The sequence below is a fragment of the Nilaparvata lugens genome, chromosome 3 (genome assembly GCF_014356525.2).
Source record: "Nilaparvata lugens isolate BPH chromosome 3, ASM1435652v1, whole genome shotgun sequence".
Lineage (NCBI taxonomy): Eukaryota > Metazoa > Arthropoda > Insecta > Hemiptera > Delphacidae > Nilaparvata > Nilaparvata lugens.
Window position 1 is genome coordinate 97,447,379 of NC_052506.1, and position 12,981 is coordinate 97,460,359.

The 12,981-nt window shown below is 33.4% G+C and overlaps 1 protein-coding gene across 1 annotated transcript in view; it reads left to right on the plus strand.

Moving 5' to 3' along the window:
* LOC120350672 (mRNA-capping enzyme) overlaps positions 1-12,981 on the plus strand; it is a 46,221-nt gene that overhangs the window by 14,551 nt on the left and 18,689 nt on the right. Inside the window, exons 5-8 of the mRNA XM_039425225.1 lie at positions 105-208; positions 1,798-1,903; positions 6,020-6,196; positions 10,860-10,961. Of these exons, the coding sequence (XP_039281159.1) occupies positions 105-208; positions 1,798-1,903; positions 6,020-6,196; positions 10,860-10,961 (489 nt within the window). The remainder of the gene's footprint in view (positions 1-104; positions 209-1,797; positions 1,904-6,019; positions 6,197-10,859; positions 10,962-12,981) is intronic.

A 12,981-nucleotide genomic window follows, 5' to 3' on the forward strand; every position in this document is an offset into this window, starting at 1 on the left:
CAAAATATATACACATTCAATGTGATCACACCCCAATGCTATATGAGATGATGGATGGATATGCAGATTTATTGTAGTTTTTGAAACGTTTGTCACGATTTTAGACCACCGGGCATCTATAAGCAGGACTATCTGAACGAACTGTTTTCGCGGTATGGTGATGTAGAGGACACTCCACTTGCTCCCACTCTGCCCAACTGGTGCTACGGTGAGTCATTTATATCTATAATATAATAGAGGAAAGAATTGGCCTATGAACGTACGGTATAGGAAATTCACGAATATGTTCTCAAATAGTTTTTATAAAGAGAAATAGCTTTACTTTTTGTGTAGTTGAGAAGTTGATATTGTGATAATTATTCATATTAAGGGTGTGCAATGGCTAAAAATAAACTTTCTACTCGTGATATTTTTCAAAGTTTTTCGATTTGTATATCATTAAGCTATCGAAATGAAAAAGTTTTCTCAGGAAAACATTTTTTTCTGATCATTACTTTTTGAGATATGAGCGCCTAAAGTTTGAATTTTTGGGACAGAACATTTCAAATTCCGTAAGAGATAAATATCCATGAGATTTAGAGGATAGATTCTTCATGATATTGTTGATCTAGTAAAACAAAAACTTTCTGAAAATATCAATTTTTAAGATAGTTATTCAATTTACTAAAAATAACTTTTAGTTGAGTTATTTTTGGTAAATTGAATAACTTTTTCAAAAATTGATATTTTCAGAAAATTTTTATTTTACTAGATCAACAATACCATGGAAAATCCATCCTCTAAATCTCATGGATTTATATCCTACCGAATTTGAAATGTTCTGACCCAAAAATTCAGACTTTAGGACTCATATCTCAAAAAGTAATGATCAGAAAAAATGTTTTCCTGAGAAAACTTTATCATTTTGATAGCTTGATGATATACAAATCGAAAAACTTGGAAAAATATCACCAGTAGAAAGTTTATTTTTAGCCTTTGCACAGCCTTAAATAAAAATTCTAAGAAATTGTCAAAAACCACAGATTTATTGATACTTAGAAAGACCGGTTTCGGCTGTTACACTGTTTATCAGAGATTGACAATGGTGTAACAACCGAAACCGGTTTATCTAAGTATCAATGAATCTGTGGTTTTTGACAATTTCGTAGTATGTTTATTTCATAGAAATAGCTTTTTTTCATCAATCTGCAGTCAAGCTGAAAATATAAAAGGGGTTCACAAACTATGAGAGAGGTTCACATACAAAGTAGCTGCAGAATATTTATGTTTTTTATTGTTGTCATAATATTTGGTAGTATAGTGAGGTCCACGTTATAATGGCAGTGTTTAATTAGCAATGGTATTGCTATCCTTGTCTATCATTCAACAAAGCGGATAGCGCTATCTCTTCCTCGCTTTGCTCTGTTGCCAGATCGTCATTTAACAATGTAGAATTAATAATTAATTAACAAAATATTCCATCTTAGTTATGAAATTATTGAAAAATATAATTTCTTGCTTAATAAAATATAATGTATTATTTTGAACGAGAATGAACAGTTAATATTGCATCAATAAACCTGTATCAGCTACCTTATATAGAAGGCAATGACAAGACAGAGGATCGGCAACGTTGTTCTCCTATCTTTCTCCACTGCCATTATAACGTGGACCTCACTATAGTTGAAGGGATTCCATTCATTCACACACTGTTACAGTGTCATTGATGAGTCTGTGATGAGAGATGTTGCATATTTTGTAAATTAATTTTACAAATTTTTAAATTTAGTAGTAATTAAACGTTTTAATTAATTTCAGAGGAGGAAGACGAGGACGATGATGGAGATCGTCATGCACATAATAATAGGAAACGTCGTCATGATAATCATAATTCAAATCCGCAGAATAATGATAGAAACAGTGGGTGAGTGAATTTTTTTTAAACATAAACCCCTAGTTGCACGTACGTCGGTTAACGTTTAATCACGTTAAAAAATTTTAATTCTGATTAGTTGGCACCATTTTAACGGCGATTAGTTGAAATGAAGAAAATTTGGTTGCACAAAGGTAAAAATCGAAAAATAACGCCGGTTAAACTGATCGACGTAAACATTAACAGGCCATTCACTGGGAATTAAATCCAACTAACGCCGATTAGGTACCTACTGATAGCTGTCTTCCAATTAGTTTTTGTAAAAAATCTACAGAATTCAAAGTATGAGCTAAATATATGAATGAATTTCATCAGTTAATAAAATAGAGAAGTGTATTTAGCTGAAATTAGCATTGAAAATTAGATTCTGATTTTTGAGGTTAGTTTTCGATCTGGTTCGTCTGCAGATAGCACGACACTGGCGTCAGACAGAACATTTTTATGGCGCATGCGTAATGAATAGTCACCGCTTCAATAACATAACCTCACTTTTGTGCCATTTGTTCAGAATAATAACATAGAATAATTACAGTGTTGCCGGATTATGAAACCCTTAAAGTCTTGTTTTACGGAACAGAAATGAATCCGTAAAACTAACGCTGATTTGCTAATGTTCATATTCAACAGAGTACGTGCAACTGGCCCTTAAACTATTACAAAATTACGGTAACCAAAAATAATATAATCAATTGAGTGAGCTGGCTGGCTCAGGTCTGGTGTCAGAGTTTTCAGATCGCAACTGATCAATTTCAGGGCCTCTCACATCACCTAACGACTGTTTTTTAGGCAGCCAAATATTTATAAATATAATATTCATGAATAGATCTCTACAATTCAACAAAGACTGTCTATTTCTATGACATTGTTTTGGAATGTAATATAAAATTTTTCGTATCCATTCAGCATACCGCCATTTGAATGAATTTCAGAGCAAAATATGCGTATTATAGTACCATTATTTTATAAAAGTCGAAATTTTCCACTCAAATTCGATTTATAAACACTCGGTTTCCGAGCTCGGGATTTAGCTAAATTCTAGACTTTGAACAGCTGGAGTCAGAAAATTGGCTTTATGAAACGGGGCGCAGTCACAGTCCACGTTTAAAATAAATTTCGAAAAACTAGGGAATTGAACACAAAATAAAGTAAAGAGAAAATAGTGTAAGTTTCAGCTATTTTTAAATAATTAGGAATGTTTTATTTCGTCAATGAAAAACGTTTCCAATTTATTATAGAAATGATAAAATAGAAATTTTCAAAAAAATGCGACTACGCCCCGTTTCGGAAAGCCAATTTTCTGACTCCAGCTGTTTAAAGTCTAGAACTTGACTAAATCCCGAGCTCGGAAACCGGCCCATAAAGATCAATAAATATTGTTATTCGTTATATTTTGTCATAACGTACAAACGATTTGACAGCAGTGTGGAGTTGAAAAGGATATAGCTATTTGTTTTGTCTAATAATAATAACAATAATAATTGACCGAGCGAATTGAGGTCTAAGATTCAAGTCGACGGTTTGGCATTTCTCTTAAGTTTAAAAGTTTGAATGTTTATATGTTGCGCATTTACGGCGAAACGCGGTAATAGATTTTCATGATATTTGACAGGTATGTTCCTTTTTTAATTGCGCGTCAACGTATATACAAGGTTTTTTGAAATTTTGCATTTCAAGGATAATATAAAAGGAAAAAGGAGCCTCCTTCATACGCCAAAATTAGAGTAAAAATCAGACTATAGAACTATTCATCATAAATCAGCTGACAAGTGATTACACCGATGTGTGGAGAAGCCAGTCTATTGCTGTATTTCCATAAGGTCTATAGTTTCAATCATGTACTTGTGGATGAGAATACTGCATGAGGTCTACTGTTCACAGAACTACTAGTAATATCGAGTGACCTGGCTGGCTCATGTCTATTGTCAGAGTTTTCAGGCCGCAATTAATTAAATTCAGGGCCTCCGACATCACCTAACGACTACGTTTTAGGCATTTGGGTTCGACAAGGACAATAAGCTATCTCGATGACTAACGGTTTGTGTCCTGTGTCCGCCAACAAGATTGGAGTTTTGTCTATAATAGGATCCTTATTAGGGAACAAACACATTGAAAGCGGAGCGGAGCGGACGGGAGCGGTGCGTGGCGTGGCGTTGAGGAGCGTTGTGAACAATATCATGTTAAGTAATGAGCGAAAACACACTGCCTGCGTCTACTCGCAGAGCGGAGCAGGGCGTCAAACTTTGGAACAAGCTGGTTTGTTTTTGGAGCGTCTACAAGCTGAGCGTCAAAGTGCGAGTGCCCTACTAATGTACATATTAGTGGTCTACTGTTGTACATAATAATGCATTTTTTCTACTACATTTTCCCACCATCTAGTACATTAGTATATTTGATGTTTGCCCAAATTCCCCTGTAATGTGTATTATTTGCTTATTGAAAAAAAAATCATCTATTGCACTTTGAAATCAAAAGTAAGGCTATTCTAATCCATTGCATTTATATTTCTATGAAATATAGTTACCTCACTGGTATTACAAGTCTTCGTTCAGCAGATATTGGATTCCTCCAATTAGTGACTTGTTTTTTCAAATCAGGCTTCACTCTCGTCAAAATATATTCAAAGGTTGAAGTTGACATTCGCATGTAGGCTACTCAAAAAATCGGGACTCATGCTTTCTTAAAACATTAAACAGATGGTGATATTCACCAATAGTCGACAATCTAAGTTAATTTCATCAACCCACTCTGTCCTAGCAGGCTTAGCTAAAATCCAATACTTTAAGTAATTATTCTCACAAAGTAATGTCCGTGCAAACTTAGACAACGCCATTTTCTAGGCCCTTGACGCTTGACGCTCAGACGGTTCCTGTGTGTATCATCAACGCTCTGATCACGCCACGCTCTGCTCCGTTCTCAGTTTGTTGGTACCCTTAGGGCCGTTTGCACAGTATAGATTACTAAACTCGATTAAGTTAATCGAGTTTAAGTTAATCTGAAAGTTTAAACTTGAATCGGTTTTCTCAGTGCATTTACTAATCCAGTTTAAGTTTAACTAGTTTAGCGTTAAGTTAATAGAATGTAATCGTTTATAAAATCAGGAAGGGTAATTTTTACAGGAAATTCGCTATTTGTTTATAAACCATCAGTAAATGAGGTTATGTAGCTACTATTTCCTGGTTCAAAATCCACAGAGCTGTAAGCTGTACGGTAATAAAAGTGAAAAGCGATCAAGAAATTCTTCAAAAAATGATGAAATGCTTTATTACTATTATAAACAAACTTATATTTAGTTGGCACCAAAAAATATACTCTAAAATGTAAGATAAAAACCTTATTTTATTATGAAAATCTACATAAATCTACTTCGGTCTTCCTCGTTTATTAGAAATCTCTCGAAAGCAAAATATCTCAGTTATTTGTTATTAAAAACATGTTTTCTAATCAAAAATCACTGATAAAAATTGTCTTATTTTCTATCAAGTGGCTTATTTAATCAAATACTAAATTGTCACTTGCTTTACTCAAGCAAAACCGTTTAAAAAATTCTCTTAATAATTGGTTAAAAAATTTAATTTTATTTTTTTATTTTTTTCCAAAAAACGTGACATATCATCCCAGAAATTTAAATGATTCGTTTTTTGCACAATTTTTCTCAGTTCCAAAATTTCTTCGCAGTCATCTTCATCAATCGCATTAAAAACTTCTATCAATACCTGTCAATTCTATCAATAATGATTCACTATAACCTAAATTATTATTATCGCCTACAGAAGCATTAAAAACAAACGTCGAAAAATAATTTACTATTAGCTGTTTCCCCATAAAATTTTACAAATGACTAGTTAATCCAAATTATTTGGTTTAAACCTCCTGTTTTTGAGGTTTAAACTTTCCTTGAGTTTAAACTCAATACAGAGTTTAAACTGATACTGCGCAAACGGAATTTTAGTAGAAAAAAATCCAGATTTGGTTTAAGCTTTAGCTAAACTTACACTGTGCAAACGGCCCTTAGTTGATAAAATTTAACAAAACTAATGACAGTCACTGTGAACTTTATACGTGATCAGTTTGTTGAGGTTTATCAATGGATTTTTGTTGTTTTTGCAGAAGTAGTCGCCAGAACAAGATGGACGGTGGACCTCCAAACAAAAAACAACGCTTCTCGGACTCGTTCGTGAAGAACCCGGTGTTCATGTCAGGGGTGCCTGGCGTACATCCCGTTCGAGACACCTGCAAGATGAATGATATCCTCTCGCTCATCAAACGCATGTGCAACTACTCAAAGTCAGTCAATTTCCTTAGAATTACATGTAAATAATCTATATAATATAATAAAGGAAAGAATTGGCTTATAGCAAATTCATTTTATTGAGCCAAAAAAACATACAGGCCAAGTCAAAACATAAAAAATAAATGACAGAATGACAGTGTATAATTAAAAAATTGAGCATATAACTATGGTAAGAACATATACAACAGCAACACAGAATTCAGGTGTCATCACTAAAAAATTCATCCACACTATACTATGCCTTATTCACTAAGTATGCATATAGTTTTCTCTTAAAATTTATTGATGGGTTATATAAACATTTTGGTAGCTTTTTAAGCAGTCTCAAACCAATTACACTTAGACTTTTGTCAGAGAATCCTGTAGTGATTAATAAATGGGTGCCCATTGCGACGAGTAGAATAACCATGGGCATCACAGTTATCAATGTTTGATAATATTTATGACTAATATAAAGTCTTAAAGAGGGAGATGTTACAGATGATATTTATTATTATCATATGATTTCAATACACTAGTTACCACAACGTTAATAACAGTTTAGTCTTGAATGTATTAAAATAAAGATGGTTGATATGAAGAGTATTATTTATTCAATATCTAACAATTCTTTTTTAATGAATTAATCTTATTAGCAATAAATAATACTACTTTGTAAATATAAATACATGGAAAGGTGATTAATTTTAGCTCTTTAAATGCATTCCTGCACGATTGATTGTAATCCAGGTTTGCCAAGTACCTCACTGCACGTTTTTGTAAAATGAATAATTTCTGATAGTTAAAACCAGATGTACTTCCCCAAAGTTCTACGCCATATACCAGGTGAGTGTAAATGAGAGAGAAGTACACACACCTAGCAATATCTCTATTTAGAAAACTTACTATATACCGTAATACAAAGAGACCCTTGCTAATCTTACCAGCTACTTTATCAGCACGATCATTCCATGACAATCTTTTGTTATATGTTTAAATTTTTTATTTTACATTGTTATTCTGTCTATTTTTATGTTTTGACTTGGCCTGTATGCTCTTTTTTGGCTCAATAAAATGAATTTGAATTTTGAAATTAACGAATGACGCATCATCACTTCTGAACTACTAGACTGATTAACTTGAAATTTTGCATTTACATTTTTTATTCACCGAGGATGGTTATAGACCTATTGAAATCTTGAAGAATTGAAAATAGCCCTATAACCATCCTCAGTAAAATATAAAGAATCCATAGTCTAGTTAATCAGTTGAGTAGTTGAGACGTGATGATGCGTCATTCGTAAATTTCCTATCCCTTATGTGTATAAGCCAATTTTCTCCTTTATTATACCGGTGCGGCAGCGAAACTTCCTTTTTTAAAGTGAACGCCATCCAGTCAGCTGATGTCGTAGAAGAGCGAAATTGGTCTCATTAGAGAGGTCAGAATACAAAGTTCTCTTCCCGAAATGTCCAGTAACCATCATGCTTTGGAACAATGAGATGCGCGCATTTGCCGTTGAGGATTATTTTTCGAGCGGATGTTCTGTGATCACAACCCAGCGCGCATTTCGAAATCGCTTTAATTCAGCCCTTTGGCTACTGTCCCGGACCGGAAATCAATTGTTACGTGGGTCACTACGTTCATACTAACTGCAAGTGTGACAAGACGAAGAACTGAAGTCCCTCGGCCCATTAGGTCACATGAGAAAATTGAGGCAGTGAGAGTTTCAATGCTGCGATCACCACAGCGTTCTGTGCGCAAACATGCGTCATCTGCTCTTGAACTTTCCGATCGTTCTGTGAGACGAATTTTTCATGATTATCTTCATTTCCATCCATACAAGATGGCAATTGTGCAGGAACTTTTTGGACGTTACTTCAATCAATCCAAATCAAAATCTTTATTGCCGAAAACATTAGAAAACAACAGGTAGTTTAGAAAACAATAGTTTAGTTTAAACTCAATTATTGAGGGAACACTTTCCAGGACGCCTCATCTCAATTTGGAGCAATTTGGAGTGGCCAGCCCGATCTCCCAATTTGAAACTTGTGATTTTTTCTATGGGGGTTTTTGAAATCCCTTGTTTATTTGAACCGTCCAAGGACCCTACAAGATTTGAAGACCAATATCAGGGAAGAAATTGCTAACATAACGCCTGCAATGCAGGAGTCATGACAAACGCCAGAAATCGGTTTACTCAGTGTATGGAGAATAGGGGACGTCACCAACCTGATTTGATATTCAAAACTGATTGAAACTAAACTTTATATATGTGTCTACATTACAAAGAATGAATACAAACTTTCTGATTCATACAAAGAGTTTTATTTACTATTAAAAAAGGAAGTTTTGCTGCCGCATTCTGTATTATAGATTATAAATATAGATAATATTTTATAATATAGAAATTGTATCGTATGAAATAATTGTTCTGTTTATAGTGAGGTCCGAGAAAAATATGGCAGTGGAGAAAGATAATAGAACAGCGTTGCTGATTTTCTGTCTTGCCACTGCCATAGAGAAAAGATGATATAAGAAGATATCCATGGTATAGGTCGTTTATGTTCCAAATTTCAAGCCGATTTCTTGTTAACTCAAGTCAACTACTGTCTGTTTTGTTGGGGTGAGAGTGTAAGAACGGCACAGTATGAGAGACTACCTGCGTCACATACAACTACTAGGACTATCGGCTTCAGTTAACAATGAAATTTGCAACATAAACGCCCTAATACCATGGGATGAAGCCCTATACCATGCAATGAAGCATGCAATCGATAACTAACTCAATCAATCAATCAATAGTTTATTTTCCTTCATACAATGCATACATGAATGTCTATAGTTACATAAATACAATTGACAATTAACAAAATAAGTTAAAAGTAGAATAGTATTATTATTAAATACGGAAAGTCCCTGAAAAGGTTAAAAACCTGAGCGCAGGGGCCGAGTGTTACTAAAAACAAAATTATTTCTAAGATAAATAAAATTGGTGGATTCCTATTAACATCTAAATTTGAAAAAAATACAAAGAAGGAAAGTAGAAAAAAGTAAGAAAATACGAGAATAAAATAAAATAAAAAGCAGACATTCTTGAATGATTGTGAACTTATCCTAGTTACAATATTACAAGAAATTACTTATCCTAGGATGTGAAGAAGCAATCCATAAATCTATCTCTCTCAGAAGTCTTCCATTCAAATTATCTGTTATAAAAAGAGCAGGTATCACATTTATAAGCTTATGAACAATATAATCAAACTGTCTTCTACAAATGGATAGAACTGCATTGTGTGGTTCAAAGGTAATGGTTGAGGGACAGAGATTGTAAGGCGATATACGGAGGTTGAAAATTTCTCTATGTTTATTAATGTAAATAATGAAATTCTTTATATACAGCTGCTCAACCGTCAATACATTCAATTCAATAAAAATACTGTCACTTGGAAATCGTTTAGGTTTGCCCAAAATTGCCTTTAATAATGCTTTTTGGATGGTGAATATCTTATTGAAGTGATTCGAATAAGATGCACCCCAAATTTTTATACCATACTGGAGATGAGATAGTAACATAGTATTTTCTCTCGACCTTTCTCTGCTTTCAACTTGGGCTGACCAGTTGCCAGTACGTCTTGTAGGAATTCAGCTTTTCATGATAGTAGTTATTTATACAACTGATGATTAGCATTGTCGATACACCAACCCATACAGCCAGTAGTTGTTTTCACACCGATATCTCACCGACACGACAGGACAGGTCGTGCCCTGTGGGGACAAAATAGGACAACATTTACTCCGATGGACAGTATTAGAGGAGGCTGTGGTTTATAAGTGCGCGAGGTCTACTGTTCACAGAACTACTAGTATAATGTCAAGAAAGTTTCTCTTCCTGAACAGTATAGAGTTCAAGTATAGACTATTATTCGATAGTGTCAAAGAATTGAGTAGAAGATTACAATTCAGTTGAATAAGTTAACAATGAAGGGCCGGTGGTTTCCGAGCTCGGCATTTAGCTAAGTTCTAGACTTTAAACAGCTGGAGTCAGAAAATTGGCTTTCCAAAACGGGGCGTAGTCGCAGTTTTTATAACAGTAGTCGCAGTTTTTATTTTCTCATTTCTATAATTGAAAACGTTTTTCCTTGAGAAAATTAAAAATTTCTAAATAATTCAAAATAGCTGAAACTTTACACTATTTTCTCTTTATTTTATTTTGTGTTTAATTTTCTAGTTTTTAAAAAATTAATTCAAACGTTACTTTGACAATGACTACGACTACGCCCCGTTCCGGAAAGCCAATTTTCTTACTCCAGCAGTTTAAAGTCTAGAACTTAACCAAATCCCGAGCTCGGAAACCGGCCCTAAGTCTATATCGGTCTCAAAATTTTATAGTTTTTTCAAAGTTTGAAATTTTCTAATTAATTGTGATTGATTTAATTCAATTCAGAATTATTTTTTTATTTAAAAATGATTTTTGTGTGTTTTGAATTGTAAATTGAGTGTGTAATTAAAGATTGTTAAGTGATGCATAACCTACCTACATTTGGACTGTTTATAAATTAGAATTGGAACCGTTTTGGGCTTATAAGCCTGTGGTACTTTTCTGTAAGTTGTGTAGTTCTGAATGATTAAATAAATAAATTATTGTATCAATCATAATTATTTTCATTCGTTTTCAGGCTTGGATTCCCTGGTGGGCAGCCGATTTCCATGGATGTAGATAACATGCATAATCTAAAAATAAAACCATATCGAGTCTCGTGGAAAGCTGATGGAACAAGGTGAGAACGATTTTATCTGTCCTCATTATTTTACTATACCATACCATAGAGAAAAGATAGCATAAGAATTATTTGCAATCAGCTACCACCTATGAGTTATTAGTTCTCTCCTCATAAAACAGCAAATTTTCATGGTGTAATGTACTACATAAGAATACATTTTATTCAACTTTTATCTAAATTTAGTTTACACAACTTACATAATTCTTTTCAGAATTAAATTCTCTACAATTTTTATTGCGAAAAATTGTTTACTGGTCATTAAAGAAAGTTATTGGGCATCAAACGTAGAAGTCTGTGTTTTTCTACTTAGATTTTTTGCATATTTCAACTTTTTTCTCAAAAACTACTCACACTACAGCTTCCAGACTAGTTTTATTCAATTTTTCAGATATTTTTCCATATGAATCCAGCATGAGTTTTTCATAAACTAGTCCCCAAACAATTCAGCATCAGTGTATTTCACCATAGGAACTGAATTCCGGGCGAAATCTTTCACCCTGTATAGCTCGCTAATGAAGCGTTTATGGATATATGTTTATAAGAACTTTTTTTTCTTATTTTTACCTCTACTATCACGTATTAAATTATTTTACCATAATTATGAATCACCCTGTATATATGAGAATAGTTGTTTACTAAGCACTTCCAAAAGCAGAAGTGGAAGGTGATAGCTCTAGCAAATCTGAGGTAATCTGAATATCAGGAAATTGTCCAAGTATTTTTATTTTTTATTCTGATTTGTCTAAATAACCTATAAGATGATGTTCAATTATGTGGGAGGTTGAGTTTATACTTTTTTATTCTTTCAAATGACAATAAGATGATATTATAAATCTTTCAATTATTGAATAATGAACACAAATAATGAAAAGTTTCTTGATCAGCTTTCTTAGTTCCATGTTGGCGGCTGGTAAGGGTACTCTTTCCGGCCTAGGCAGGAAAGAAACCTGTTCTGACGTCAGACGAGAGTCGTCTGCAAACAATGTCTTTCAGATCTAAGTAGGGACTGGAAAACAGCTGCTTTCTGTGCAGTGTGGCGAAAAATAATTACTATAGTGAGGTCCAAGTTATGAATTGAATTTAATTATTTCCATAAAATAATACAACATATTATAGAATATAATACATACACAGGGTATAGTAACTACAAAAAATTCAAATTAATTAAATAACGCAATACATAATAGTGGGAATTATCCCCATTACTTTTATAAAACCATTACTACTATTACTAAATACTATTATTATTATTAGTTATAGATCTATTAATATTATACGGAAATGTATTATACGGTGAATGTGCAGCATACCAATACCCTGATCATGAAATAGTTATAATGACAGTTTTAGATTAGCAATGGAATTGCTATCCTTGTCTATCATTCAACAAAGCGGATAGCGCTATCTCTTTCTCGCTTAGCTCTGTTGCCAGATCGGCTTTTAACAATGTAGAATTAATAATTAATTAACAAAATATCTCATCTTAATTATGATATGAAATTATTGGAAAATATAATTTTTTTCTTAATAAAATATTATTGATTTTTTAAACGAGAATAAACAGTTAATATTACATTAATAAACCTGTATCAGCTACCTTCTATAGAAGGCATTGGCAAGATAGAGGTTCGGCAACGTTGTTCTCCTATCTTTCTCCACTGCCATTATTGACCGAGCGAAGTGAGGTGTAAGATTCAAGTCGACGGTTTGGCATTTCTCTTAATGTTTAGATGTTTGAATGTTTAAATGTTTATATGTTGCGCATTTACGGCGAAACGCGGTAATAGATTTTCATGAAATTTGACAGGTATGTACCTTTTTTAATTGCGCGTCGACGTATAACCAAGGTTTTTGGCATTTCAAGGATAATAAAGGAGCCTCCTTCATACGCCAATATTAGAGTAAAAATCAGACTATAGAATTATTCATCATAAATCAGCTGACAAGTGATTACACAGATGTGTTGAGAAGCCAGTCTATTGCTGTATTTCCATAAGGTCTATAGTTTCAATCAGGT